General features: G+C 36.3%; 1 protein-coding gene across 4 annotated transcripts in view; it reads right to left on the bottom strand.

Annotated features, from left to right (window-relative positions):
* TBC1D12 (TBC1 domain family member 12) overlaps nucleotides 1-14,760 on the bottom strand; it is a 34,783-nt gene that overhangs the window by 3,999 nt on the left and 16,024 nt on the right. Inside the window, exons 3-13 of one of the 4 annotated variants that reach the window (XR_014948884.1) lie at nucleotides 13,437-13,493; nucleotides 8,448-8,563; nucleotides 6,355-6,437; nucleotides 4,839-4,956; nucleotides 4,394-4,500; nucleotides 3,836-3,916; nucleotides 3,334-3,428; nucleotides 2,586-2,657; nucleotides 894-1,037; nucleotides 660-788; nucleotides 239-348 (exon numbers count right to left, since the gene is read on the bottom strand). Coding sequence is in view for 3 of the 4 variants with exons in the window: in XM_015867108.3 (XP_015722594.2) it covers nucleotides 239-348; nucleotides 660-788; nucleotides 2,586-2,657; nucleotides 3,334-3,428; nucleotides 3,836-3,916; nucleotides 4,394-4,500; nucleotides 4,839-4,956; nucleotides 6,355-6,437; nucleotides 8,448-8,563; nucleotides 13,437-13,493 (968 nt within the window). In the remaining variant the exon portion in view is untranslated. The remainder of the gene's footprint in view (nucleotides 1-238; nucleotides 349-659; nucleotides 789-893; nucleotides 1,038-2,585; nucleotides 2,658-3,333; nucleotides 3,429-3,835; nucleotides 3,917-4,393; nucleotides 4,501-4,838; nucleotides 4,957-6,354; nucleotides 6,438-8,447; nucleotides 8,564-13,436; nucleotides 13,494-14,760) is intronic. The other 3 variants (XM_015867108.3, XM_085555163.1, XM_032445623.2) reach the window with 3 other exon arrangements.

The following is a 14,760-nucleotide window of genomic DNA, read 5'->3' as shown; positions in this document are numbered from 1 at the left end:
ACCCTTTACTTTCAAGAATATATTCCTATTCTCTTACTTTCTTCAGCAGTTGATTTTGTTCATTTTATCGAGTCACTTACAATCAGTCATAAACAAATACAATGTAGTAGCCTCCTCTCCCCTACTTATATTTACATAACTGACTCATATCTGACAGGTGAGTAAAAGCCCGAACTATAGCAAAATACAAAGCGTTCCAGCACTTTAACATTAGGTTTGCTTTCTTCTCTGAACTCACCAGTCTATCAAATATATGTCTGGAGTGAGACTGTATGATTTGAAATGAAGAAACAATTTGGGAAGATTTTCTTCAAAGAATACTTCAAAGGCTGCAAAGTATTTCAGCATCTGCAGAAACAGTAAAGAACTTCATAAGCAATCATTAAAAGAAAGCTGAGTCATAAAATAAATTCCACCAAGACCTGAAGATCTCAATATAGCACAATATGACTCCCTAGGACAAGGAAAACAAGTGTTTCTAGAGGAAATGTCAAAACAGGAGAACACGTTCTATGGATTAGTATCTGGTATTCTCATTTTTGTAACCACAGGTTAGAGTTCTCCGTTATTCAAGAGGACAACAGGAAGTCATCAACAAGTCAAATATGCTGCAAGTCAAAAGAATGCTAAGGTTCAAAACCAGAAAACTGTGTGCATACCATGCTGTGATCCACACGGAAAAAGGCCAGCTGGCATGGCTTGTTTAGAAGGTTAGCAAAGGCAATGAAAGCATCTGCCTCTTCCAGATTGAGAATGAGCACAGCAGCAATGAAGGACATCCCTTGTACCTTCAGGTGGGAAAAGCATCAGGCAAACATAGGTGAGTAAGTTCAGTATATCTTTGGAAATGCAAATATTTATCAGCCTGCAGTACATCAAACACCATTACACACAATTTCCAGATGAACAAAACCATCAAGGATAAATAACTTCTATACATGCAGCTAATTAGATTTCAACATGAATGTCTCTTCAGATGCAGGTTTCAGAAGCATGATAGAAGTTCCTTGACTTGTAATCATGAAAACTCCCAGAACCTGGAATGCAAGAAAATGAAAACCACACAGGCTGGAAACAAGACACAACTTGGCTTTAAGTTCATTGTTAAGCTGTGAGAAAAGCAGACATGAGGAAAAATCTCACATATGGGACAGTTTAGACCCAGGCAGATACGTTGGAATTGAGACAAAATTCAGTTTTAGAACAGTCAATATGCATCTTCCCAATTGCCAAACAGTGTTTGTTCACATACATAAAATTACTTTCAAGTGGTTAGCTCTACATTTTTCCATTTTTGTGATTACTTTCTTATAAAAAAATCACTTCAGTCTGCAGTAAGTGGAGACTATCATTCACGTAGTTGTTAAGTGATAATCTGAATATTCATTGTACTAAAAATAAATATTACTAAAAATAATTTTACCAATTTCAGCTGCAATTATGATAATTCTGCTGTTTCTAGGCATTTATGCTGCCTGCTCCTCATTTTTAAAATGCACTTAATATTTTAACCACGTAGGGGAATAAAGTATTGATATGCATCAGAAACAGTCCAGCAGCTTTCCATTTTTTGTGATATGAATGGCTACAGAAATAGGACTGAATTTACTGTCATATTAACATTAAAAATGTGTGATCAGAAACATTTAATGTAGCTGCAGTTGTATTATCTTTTCCTAGGGAGAAAGCAAAGACCCATTCATGAAAAATTACTAATTTGCCCTTTAAAACTCCACCCTGGAACAAAGCAGTCTCAGAATCCGCAGTCTGTAATCTCACTTAAACACTATGGTCTCCAAAAATGATTTCACAGATGACAGAATTAAAAACATTTAAACATGAAAAGCCAGCTAGATATTGATGCAGAGTAGTAAGCATATCTGACAGAGAGGAAAACACACCCAGGACTAAATAACATGCTGTTGCACAGATCAGCCTGAAGTTCTTAAGCTCAAAAGCAATTACAGCTTGTGAGAAGCATTCCTAGGATCCCCCCAAGGCAAAACGTAAGAATAGCTTTTGTTACTTAGCTGCCTTCATAGGCTGATACTGTTCAGATTTATTATTTTATCATAATTATTTTTTTAACATATTTAAGTTCTTGCTACAAACAATCTTATCCTCACTAAATTCCAATGGAGAAATTAGCCTTCAGTAGGAAAACCAATGTGGAGTTGCTGGATTTTAAAGATGTGACCCACTAAGTCATAGGGCATTACTATGGAAATAGCAGCAGTGGGAACAACACTGGGATAGAACAGGCTGAGCGCTTCCTGGAAAGCTGCTGGCAGGTTTTTTTCGTAGATACTCTGAGTCTGACAGAGTTAGAATGCCATGTGAACATAGCAATTTAAAAACAGTGCCTTGTGTGAACGAAACAGTATTCTCAGCTGTCATATCAATACATTTTTAGCTATTTTATTGACCACAAGAATTACCATCACCGTAACTACTATCAAATGAGTAAGTGACAAGGTTTAAATTGTTTTGAGGTTCTAGTAGCATAAAGTTTAGAGAATCTACTTATCTAACAGGCAAATATTTTAAGCACATCTGCTAAATTATAAACATTTCAGAATACTTACATATCCCACATCCGGTCTATAACATGTATATGCTCCTAAAACACTATGCAGAAGATCATGATAGGGACCACCCTAATTCAAGAGGAGAGAAGGGAAAAAGAGCTTTTCAAAACCAGTTTATAAATATAGGTAGGTATCCAGCCATTATAGAAAGATAGAAGAATAACACCAGTTTTTACCCTACGCATTAGTAAAGAGAAAAGTTGCAAACTGATAATTTAATATGTCCTCATTTTCTGTAATATACATCTGGTACATAAACAAGGTTGGTTTTTCCTTTTGAGACACTGGCCATTTTAATTCTTGGTAGCACAAGTTACCATAATACAATAATGCAGATTATTTTATACATCCTTGCATGCACACCTCTGTATAAAAATTATAAAACCTGAAAACGTGCACTGAAATGCATCTGGATTTCTGTAGAAGCCATGAGAATATTCACAGATTGGCATACAAGTAATTTCATTAAACAATAATAGGAACTGCATGCAGTTCTTGCAGAAGAAAAAGCCTTATTAGTCCTTCACTTACAAAAACCACTTTAACACAGTAAGTATCCTAACTTAATCCAATCAAAAAAGGCATGACTCTTTGCTGTTGTATGTAGAAAAGGACCAAGTAATTTTACTTTTGTTGTTTTACGACAAGATCTTCTGACAACTTTTCCATACTTGCTAGCTAGGTTACTCCTTTTGTTTAACTACTCAGACCTTTCAATGTATAGCTAAAGTTACAGAACTCTCACCTTCTGGAAAATATACAGGGATGGAAATGTGCGTGATATATCCAACTTAATTAGCTCCAGGCTGGCCTCACGATCAGCGACAGATGCACTAGCATCTGCAAGCAAAACCAAAAGTCATTGAAAGTGATAAAATCATTCCACAGGCTTCAGACTAAAACTGCCACATGTATATAAGGTCTTTCAGGACCTAAGGAAAAAAGTTGGTTTTTATTCTATTATATTTTTATATAAAACTTCCTGTATCCTAGGGCTGGCATTCTTTAAATCACAGCAAAGGTGGCAGCATCCACTCAAGAACTTCCAGAAGAATTTCAACTGGGCCTTGAGTTCTCTTCCTTTTGTATTTAATCTAATTTTCTTCTGAATGCAGCCTGACACAAAAACAAGTAGGATATGGCCCAGAGTATTTTAGCAAACATTCCTAATGCTGCAAATGCAGACAAAGTAGTGAAACTGTGTGTAAAAATAAATAGGAATCTGTTTAGCATTTAGAAGGTCTTACCTTCTACGTCATTCTCAGAACTTGTTTCACTGAAGCTTTTCCATCGTTCTTTAGCTCTAGATAAGAAGATTTCATAGAGTTCTGCAAGTAGAAACAAAATAATGAGATAAGAAAAGTCTCCACGCTATATATACTTGGCTTTGTTTTTCTTGATTGTTTCTTGCCACTGAGGGGTGGGGAGAGTGAGAGGCAGATCCCTACTGCATTGTTACAACTAGCCACTGGAAATACCACCACAAAGAGTTTATGCCTCATTCTGTGCTGAATATTCAAACTACAGGAAAAAAATCATGTTCCAAACCATCCAGATTTTTACTTTGTGAATGGATTGGAACACTCCCAATTCATCAAAATTATTACTTAGGAACTAAACAATTCTCCCTCAACTCTTTTATAAAACTAAACCATTTTTAAAATTTTTGAACTCTCTTTGCATAACTTACCAGGCTATGATTGTCTAATTGTAAAAAGTACATCTAATTCTATGCAAAGAAATCCTAAATTTCAACTGAAAATAACCATCTGTATTTTGCTCTAATGTAATACGTTAATTCATACCAGGAGTGATATTTAACTCGTTTCCCACTGCTAGACTCCACACCTTCCCACGAACACTTGGTGGTAATCCCTGCCACCACAGCTCTCGAACTTTCCGGGTAGCACGCCTAGAACAGGGAGGCATGGAAGAAAAGCAGCTGTATTATACATCTTGTTTTCTGTAATTACTGAGCAGCTTCAAAGAAAAATAGCATGCTATTTCCCAAATCAAGATTCAGTGATCGCTGCTTATGTAAAAGTCCCAATAAAAAAACAACCCACAACACTGAGCTCCCAAAAGCACATTTCATGTTGCTCTGTAATGATGAAATACAGTACTTTAATAATATCAACAAAAACTAATTTTGCAAAACAAATGGAAAGAAAAACAAAGTATGTGGGTCCTCAGTTTCCAGAGAAGAGAGAAGCTACACTTGCTGGATTTACAGAGCAAAACTTCACTTACATGCCTTCCCAGTTAGGTAGTATTTCATTGACCCAAATCACCATAGCACTAGCAATATTGTCTTCTTGCTTGAAACGCTCCCTCATTATTTTCTTCCTTTTATGTGCTTCTTTAATTTCTGTTAAAGAAAACATATTCAAAATTCTGTTAGAAGTGATTAGGTAAGTAATTCAGCTGCTGTCTAATTACATGGATTGTGGATGAAAGATCAAGGGTAAATTACAGTTGCACATGAGCTAACCAATACTTTTCCTGATGATTGTAGGCAAGTATCAAAGTAATTCTATAAAAAAACAGACATTACAAAAACAACGCAAGATGCAAACAAAATAGTTATTACAGGCTCTACTCTGAAAAATAACAATAAAAAAAGCAATACAAAGTTTCATGTCTGCTGTAGCTATTTCTATGCCAGATTTGCCCAGTTTACATTTTCTGTAACTGTCAAATAAGGAAGTGCTGAGTTAAACCATTCTTCAAAACCATTAAATAGGAGTATTTTGTTAGAAATTGATCATTCGAAGATTCCCTCACGTTCAAATGGCTAGAAAGAACTGAGCTTTGCCATCACTAAAAAAAAAAATCATTGTGAAATGGCAAGACATTTTCTGCATGCAATAGACAAATCAAAAAAGAAAGCTTGCCATTCCTTGTAAACTTATATGGCTGAACAGCTTCATTAAGCTTTTAATGAAGCTTTGTGTGTAACAGCTGTTAATTTAATGAATACTAAGGCACACACACTAAAACATTACTCATCACTGGCCTTTCAAAGCTCATACTTTACCAGATTTCACTCTTCTCTTGAAGTGTATTTACGTCGTCATATGCCTTGGATTTCTCATTACATCTTTCAGAGCAAGCTGCTACAGATCCATAGAGGCTCTATGCGTTTGGGAGCTTATATCTGACTGACAACAGCCCAAGTAAAATATGCAGCACAAATTCTTAAAATAGCTTATTCCCTGAACACTAAAGCATAAGAATACAGAAGTCCTTTCAACAAACTACTCATAGACTGCCACAGACCCAGATGAAACAAATGTTTTTAATTCAAAAAGCAGATCTATTGGAAGAAGATTCACAGATACAGCTGATTTGAAAAACAAGGTTTTCATCTGTCTTCACAATGAAATTGATATCAAATGCCTGTAAATAAAAAATCATCTTAAAGCAGTCAGCTTTATTCTACTTTAGTTCTCAGCAAGTACTGCAGCAACAATGCTGAAAAAAAAAGGAGTCTAAGTATACAAGAGGTTTTCACACAGTCACATTATGCAAGTAGTTTAAAAAAGAAAAATCAAACTTTCACTTAAAGTAAAGCTGATTTTTGATCCTAGTTACATTCATTGTGCTGGAATTGGGGGGGGGGGGGGGAGGAAGAGAATTATGCTTGGCTTTCAAGAAAATAATCTTGAATATCAAACAAGGTTGTCCTTTCCTGTATCTACCAGCCAGAAGATATTTTTGCTATACAGTTAAGTAGAATTATAGTGATGATTAGCAGTTTACATACCTCGTTTTTTTGCCTCTGCCACCATTTCATCATACTCCTGTCGGTGACGTAAAGCCTCTTCCACTGATTTGGCAGGAAGATTTCTGAAAACAAGTTATTCCTGAATTCAACATGCACAAATAACATACTGAACCATTTCAAAACAGCTCCTTAATTTGGTTTCTTTCTAAAGCAAGCTTTGGAGTTGTCACACTTCTTGTCAGTGCTTCAGTAACCACAGTGTAAGGTTGCTATTTATTCAGAACTACCAGGTTCTTACTTCTGTTCATTTGCTGTCCTACAGCTTCCTCCAGGGCACGGCCAGGACACAAGAGCACTCTATCCTAAGCCACACTGTGGTACAGCCAAGATCTCCACATTTCTAACTTTTTCCTTTCAACTAATACTAGAAAAATAATCTGTTAGAAGGCTTTGTTCTTCCTTGTCTGTCACCAGACTCTGAAGTTACTATTTTTGTTGAACATTTGAAATAATGTCCAAATTAAGTTTGCATGAAGCAATACAAAAATACTGATGTTCTTCATGCAGTCACTTATGCTGATAAATCTTTGCATGAGTGAGTTTCAATCATTAAGCATAACCAGGTCTATGATTTTGTTTGTTCAATAACAGGTAAGGGGAAGATGGAATCACAAAAGAAACAAAGGACAGAGCCCAATCACACTAATTCTAAGATTAAGGACACATGCTACAGAACTATCAATTAGACTGCTTCAATTTTTATTTTTTTCTTTCAGTTGCACAGTGATCCTGATTGCCAAATACACAATTCCTTTTGACTGTCTAGTCTCATTTCAGAAACAAAAACTGAACACAAGTTTTGGTCTCAGTTTCTTATCTAATCTTTATTTTGCTTTGTTTCACAATAAACAGAAGACATTTCTGTAACTTAACACAGAAAAAAGGACTCAAATTTTATTTTATGTTTTACAAGTAGAACTGATCACATTCTTAATATTTCAGAATTAACTGAGAGCAGAATTTCTTTTCAAGGATGGCATGACAACATGCTATACACTTGAAATAGTACTCAGATTTGAAACAAGTAGAAAAGGCATTCTTATAGACATACTACAGTTACTGTCCTTGTCTCTAACACAGAATAAAAGGAAATAACTCATTTACAAAAGCTTACACTAATCTGCACCACTGTTCAAGATATTTGCCAGATATTTCTGTCTTAGCATTGCAGGAGCTTATAAACCACTTGAGAGAATCTCCAAAGAAACGCTTCTAATTGCCATTTCTTAATGGAAATTAACTGAAGCAAACGAGTGCCATCACAAGTTTTCTTGAGGTGTGATCTGAAATCTTTGATTGCTTTGCTTTCCTCACAGTATGTGTTCCTAGTCACCTTGCTCTCCTCTTTCTTTCAGACTGCTGAAGGCAATATAGCTGAATGGATCAAACAATGTTTTACTCATTTTTCATTACTGTTTTCAATTGCATTTAGTTCAGTTTTTGTTGCACCTACAGTTCCTGTTTTATTGCCTTCAACTGTAGTTTTAAGGAGCCCAGAGAACATAACTGCAGCAAGGAACAGTTTTAAGAAATTCCTTTGCTTTGTTGGTACCAAGATATTAACTATAGTGGCCAAGTACCTTCATGTCAGAAATGTTTAACACTCATTTTTTATTTCTTATGTTTCAAAAGCAATTCTTTTACCCCTGTTATTACTTAATACTTCTTTCTTTTTCTGGTAGGCCACCTCCAAATTTGCTGAGGTGCTAACTGCCACTATTAAGTCTTCCCTATTGATCTAGGAAAGTAATTGTCCAGAAAGAATGAAGGAGAAGGGAGTACACACTAAGATGGCAGGGAAGAAATCCGTAAGTTTTCAGTAGTTTTCCTGGTTAGGGGTACCTACAACACTGTCCCGTTACACAGCAGATAACTTACCAGTGACCCCTGTTACGTTGAGAAAATTTCTCATAGTCTCATATACCTGCAGGTTCTTCTGGAGATATTTGTTAGCTTATTAAGTAGAATGGAATAACACACATGCTTTTGTGTAAGAATTATAATTCTGCTGAGATAAGTTTCACATCTAACAAATTCAGCCATCATCAGATCGAGAGTAGAATTATACTTACGCTGGTCGATCCTCCAGAATCAAAGCAGTAGTTGAAAGTGGTTCAAATTCAATGTTTTTACGCCTTGCTGATGGAGGTGGAGGTTTATACATTCTTCCTGTCCGCGCTTCATATTCCTAAACAATATTATTGATAAAAATGAATTTTTAACTTCCCAACCAAGTGAGCATAACACCTAGTAGTAATATTTATATATATAACATCAAATCACTTCAGACAGCAAGAAACTAACAATACAAACTGAAATAATGTATCACAAGACAATGCAGCTTTCCATAACTGCTAAACAAAAGTGACTGAGAAGGCAGTTTCTTCTATCAACTTAATATTTAGTCTATCCTAGTTCAATGTTACTACAGAACATCTAGGTGTGAGTTACAGTTAGAAAACCTGCATAATCTTCCCATAATAGTTTGTGAGCATGTATATTTAAATAATCTGAGAAGCTGAGTAAAAACACACTAACCAACAATGTGCATTACAATGTATTTCCTCTTGTTCCTAGCTCCCCTTAAGATGCTGTACTCTTCTTGTCCACAAAGCCTTTACCAAGAGCACTGAACCCATTACCTAGAACCACCTACTCTGTACTCAGTGACAGAACTATATTTAGAATTACAGGCTGTTTCACATCATTTATTTCCTCCGAAGTAAAAACATGCAATCTACTTGAAAAATTTAAAAGTTTTTAATACACAGAAGATTGAGGAAGAAAAAAAACTATTCCTTTTTCCTCAGAACAACTCACAGAAACAAAAATGAGACAATCTTTAGGGAAAAAAAAGCTTGACAGAGCCAAATGAAAGCCTCAAAAATTACACATTACCTCTTTAATAGCCCATGTAATAAAATAATTACTGCCAAATTACTGAAAAACTCATTCTTACAGTTAAGCGAATAAAAAAGTTTGTTTGTGAGAAGACTTAACTTCTTCCCAAGCAAAGGCAGCTTGTGGATTCATATTTTTAGGCATGAAGGTTACATAGATAGGTTCACTACATATCTTCTGTGTGCTGGAATTCAAACAGAATGTTAGCATATCTTCTAAAGAAAACAAATTCAAGGTATTTCAGTAAAGTACTTTCAAGTTAAGTCACCAAAAATAAAAATAGGTTACTAGTTGGGTCATATACCTTCCCAATCAAACATTCTTCTATAAAAACTGCTCCTCTCACCTAATACGTAGTTCCTCATACATATTTATTCTTCCAGGAACAAACAGAGAACTTTACATGTTCGGTGTTCACTAGCGACATTAAACAAACATAGCTAACAATTTTAAACATAGCTTAGAGCTCTGTACGCAGTTGAAGTCCATAAAGATAAATGGGAAAATACCTCTTATAAAAACGATAACACAGCTTCAAGTTTCCAGAGAAGACAAAGTTGATTCACTTTAAGGTGGCTTAAAGCTTTCTTCCCATCAGCCTTCTTAACCTACCTATTTTAATGATTTCAGACAAGATTTTTTTCTTCCACGTTGGGCATAGTCCAACGAAGTGGTCCAACAAGCATGACTGAGGAAGTCATATAAAACTCCCCACAAGAGAAAATCACCACAGAATCAATGAGGATGAATGGGATCCAGCCCAGCTCCCTGCTCAAAGCAAGGCTGAAAAAGGCCTTGCCTAGCCAGGTTCTGAGCGACCCCAAGAACAGAGGCCCCATACATGCTTGGGAGAGGGATAGCATTCAGTATTCCCAAGCAGGTTCCCAGCCAAGTACTAGACAGGCCCACCCTAAAAGCTTCCGAGATCAGAGGCCCAGCTGTGCTTTCAGTGGTACAGCCACATGCAATAGGCTGTACAGATTTCCTACAACAAAATCCTCTCAGGAAGGGTAATTCCTAAGACAACTTTGATCGAAAACAATATGTATCCAATAACACAAAGAACTTCAACAACTGGATTTAAATAACTGCTGTTAATTCTACTGTAGTTTACACAAGCACAAGAAAAAATAGTAAGTTCAAAATTCATTGTATAAATGCACATGTATATTTTAAGACCCTAAAATTATTTAATCCTGCCTCAAACCATATGACATTACAGGCACTCTGTCTACCTTGTATACATCAGGCTACTGTAGTATATTCTTAATTGGGAATGATAGCATCCCATGGCCAGCATCCAGCTGCAGTACTGACAGCAGCAGCATTTCTATCTATCAATTTCTTGACCTTATTTCTTGACCAATTTCTTATACTTTCCAGTACTTTGTCACAGAAGTGACAAAATTAAGTTCACTGAGCGATCAGAGATGAAGAAGTTGAGCTGGAAGCAACTTTTTTATCCATGAGAATTAGGTATTGAGGAATATAAGTTAAATAAAATCACCAGAGACCATAAGAAATGAAGTCATTCTCACCATCTTATTACAAACTGGACACCTGAATGATACTAGTGTCCCTGGCTGTCACATATGCTAGGAACTGACACACTTATCAAGGCTAACAGGTAAGAAACATGTAGGAAAAAGGCATAAAAATCTTCACAGTGATTTCCACAAAAGGCAAAAGTCATGACCTGACTGTACTCCTGGAACTATGGATGTTTTATAAACATCTGTTTTTTTGCAGTGTGAAAATTCTAAGCATTACTAGAAAACAGCCACCAAAATAACTTCAAGCTCAAACTGTCAAGGTTGTACATCTCCCTAGACAAAATATACTCCAAATATCAGAACCTCCACATGGAAGACACTTCTTGCTCAAGAAACATATCCACTAGGAAAGACTGGATCCAAGAATCTTCAGACATGCTTGAAATTCATTAATTTGAACAACTAAAATACTGATTCCTTTTTTGGAATGGGTCTCTCCTTGTGTTACTAGACTTAAAAATTCCAATAAGCATTTGATAAAGGATCTGAAATACACAGCACTGGATAAAAAGCTACAGCTGACACAGAATTTTACTTGAAAGGTAAAAATGCAATTTAAAACACTTGACAAGGCAAGAACATAAGATGCAGGACATAGCTCACAGGATAGAATAGTTGACAGCTACGATTGCAAGATGTGTTCACAAGAGGAAAAAATAACCATTTTGGAAGCGTTACATGTATCACAACAGAGAATTTCATTCCTAAAAATTCTTTATTGCAGCGTATCTCAAAATAGATAAAAAACAAGTATCAGCTTTAATAGCAAGCAAAAATAGTTCCTATTTTTTGTGATTCTATTTTTGAATAGAATCACAGGATGGTTGGGTTGGAAGGGACCTCAAAGCCCATGCAGTCCTACCACATTCATTGCCATGGGCTGGGTACCCTCCACCAGGTCAGGGTTTAGGGCCCCATCCAACACAGCTTTGAGCTCCTATAGGGATGGGGCATCCACAGCTCTCCAGGCCACAGTGCCAGCACCTAACTATCCACTGAGTAAAAAATTCCCTCCTAATATCTAATCTAGAAATCACACATCTTTTAACTGTCTCCTTATAATGCCAGAACTGCATCTTTTCATCTACTGTCATTCATAAAGCTTCAAACAAATTAAAAAGCATGTTTTTCCTGAAAAACACTGTGACAACTTAGTAAGAGCACTTTGATATGCAAACAGACTAGAATTTCCAGTTTTTATTCCTACACAAATACAGATAAGCCTATTAACCTAGACAGGTAATAGGTAAATGGGGCAGGAAGCCTTTTGCTATTAGAGCTGCCTTTGTGTGTACAAAAAAGATACTCCAATTTGCAGCTTTTTTAATTCCTTTTTAAAAATGAGTCTCTTAGGAAGGCATCCTACATCACCTTGGTAAAACTTGTAACTAAGTTATTTAAGCAGAATTTCTGCTTAATGCATAAGGGCCAGGTCTTGCACACTGAACTCCAAGATGTATGTTAAAATTACTGAACCAGAACTGACTATAAGTCACTTAAAACAAGATGGTGTTTATAGCAAGTACAGATATCACTGAAAGACTCTTAAGTCATACTCTAGGTATTTTTTCAGAACTAAGAAAGCAGGTGTTTTCAGACAGACAGAGCAGTACATTTGTTTCTTACTTCCAGATTATAAGCAGGGAAGGATACCGTGTCTCATGTAATAGGAGATAAAAACCAAACAGATGCTGAAAAGTTTCTAGATCAACCTTCCAAACTCACATCATTTGTCTCCCATCTTTAACTTACTATACTTTCCCCAAATGGATCTTTCACAAGTTGCCTCAAGTTTCATCTCTTATTCCTTACAAAAACACGTGAAGCTGCGGGCTTCTGGGCCCAATAAAGAAGAGATGAGAGAACCTGAACCATGTAACATGAACCACAGGCATCATATATCAGCGAGCAGTCACATTACTGCTCTATTTCACATACAGTAACAGATCCACAGAATGAAAAGCAGCAAAGTTGTGCTATTCCTGTTTAACATCAAGCGTGGGATTACTGAATTGTTTTCAAAAAGGCAGATGCATTGGACCAATTTCAGAAACAAACCAGTCTCAGCAAATGAAAGATAGAACACCACGTAACAAGAGTTTCAGCAGGTACACCTTTCTACAGTTTCAGTTTTATACTGGAAAACATGATTAAAAGCATCTGGAATTCTGAAGCACTACTGCTCATGTGACTTAAAGATGGGAAAAATAAGCTTAGAGGATATTAATTTGTCAAATCCATACAGAGTGTTCAAAAATAAAAATGTAAGCCATTTTAACAACTGTTACCATTAAGTATGGACGCACAGCAATCATAGGCAATGCTAGAATTTGACAGTAATTTACTCCACCTCCTGCTATTCAAGAACATGCAGTATGTTAGTAAGCAATAATACTCTATCACTTGAAGTTGTTAGTGAGATTCATGTGTGAAAGTTATTTTTCTTTTTTTTGTTTTTACTAATGGTATCTAATGAGTTGATGGTTAGTGCCATAAAATATTCATGCTACTGTGAAAATGTGATGTTGGTTCTATTTTTAATGAGTGCTACATAGTCCCATGCATGGCATTGAATACAACTAAAAAAAAACATATTAAATTCCATACCCCTGTGTTTAACAGACTGAGAGCAGATATTGACGCAAGACTGCCAGAATTGTCATCCTAATGAGAAAAACAGAAGCAAAGCCTTAGTGAATAAATGAAGGAAAAGACCATTATAATACAGCAACATGCAAGCTGCAGTTTAAATTCATACATCAAGTGCTTATCTTTAAAGAATAGATGCAGTTGTTCCTCCTCCTCCAGCCCTCAAAATACACAAAACCACAAAAGACTACACACTTAAGCAAGATGTGTACAAGCTCCCACTGGGTTATTTTTTAAGTGATATTATGTAGTTTATTCCAACAGCACCTTTGCTCAAAAGGAGATCTTTTTCCATAGCACTTTTCTCAAGTGAAAAACAAAAGGTGTTGGTGTAACATCCCTCCCTAGTCCACACCACCTGTAAGCGTGTTCAGCACTACCCTCAGCAGGTACACTGTGAGAAAGAACAAATCATGGTCTAGAATTTGACATTCCAGAAACTGTTAGCTCTGAACCTGCATTTCCACGATTCATTCCATTCATCTTACACTGCATTTTGCACCCAACTGAATACTGTTAAGTCCCACTTTTTGCCACTGCAGTCTGACAGTATTTCTACATTGAAAGCTCAGAAGTGCATCATGCTTCAACCTGACCAACAAGCTGCTGAGAACCTGGACACGGTTGTAAGGCTCTAAACAGTCACTTGGGTTACAAGGGACAGATTTAAGATTATAAATAACAATGTGTAGTCCTTTATACTGTATTTGAACGAGGTGATCAGGCAATAGTATGTCCAGGAGACCCAATACAGCCAAAGCTCTGTAGGCTTCCATTCTAGATTGAACCCGGCTATCTAATGGAAAAGTTTGAGCTTAAGAGGAGCACCTAAATGGGCAAAGCCATTGCTCACAAGCATTTTATTATAGTACCAGGAAGAGTGAAAGGAGTCAAGCTCTTTATCACAATTTCAATGTTATTTCTGTCTTCTTCTTGCACCATGCATACCAAAGGAGAAGAGAAATCTGAAGGCTTCCATCTATGCTGCCACACTACTTTCTCCTTTTCAGTATGGAAATACGATACCAGCCTCAGAAAGATAAAGCTTATTTAAAAAACAGGAATTTTAAAACATGTACATCCTTACCACATCAAAAGCATCTTTTTGCTAATTCCTACGCTCTTGGAATTTGATCTAGCCAACCTGAACAATGACTTTGCTACCACAGCACATCAAGCTTAGCAAGCTGTCTGCTAACCCTGCAAAACCTTAAGTCTTAAGAGAAGAAATCATAATTCTTTTGTCACCCTTTGCTAAAGGAATTCAAAGGTGCAGTAGAAA

This window comes from Coturnix japonica, chromosome 8, assembly GCF_054131305.1.
Source record: "Coturnix japonica strain WE chromosome 8, WE-NBRP24, whole genome shotgun sequence".
NCBI classification, from domain to species: domain Eukaryota; kingdom Metazoa; phylum Chordata; class Aves; order Galliformes; family Phasianidae; genus Coturnix; species Coturnix japonica.
This window is presented reverse-complemented; position numbering and strand designations above follow the sequence as displayed.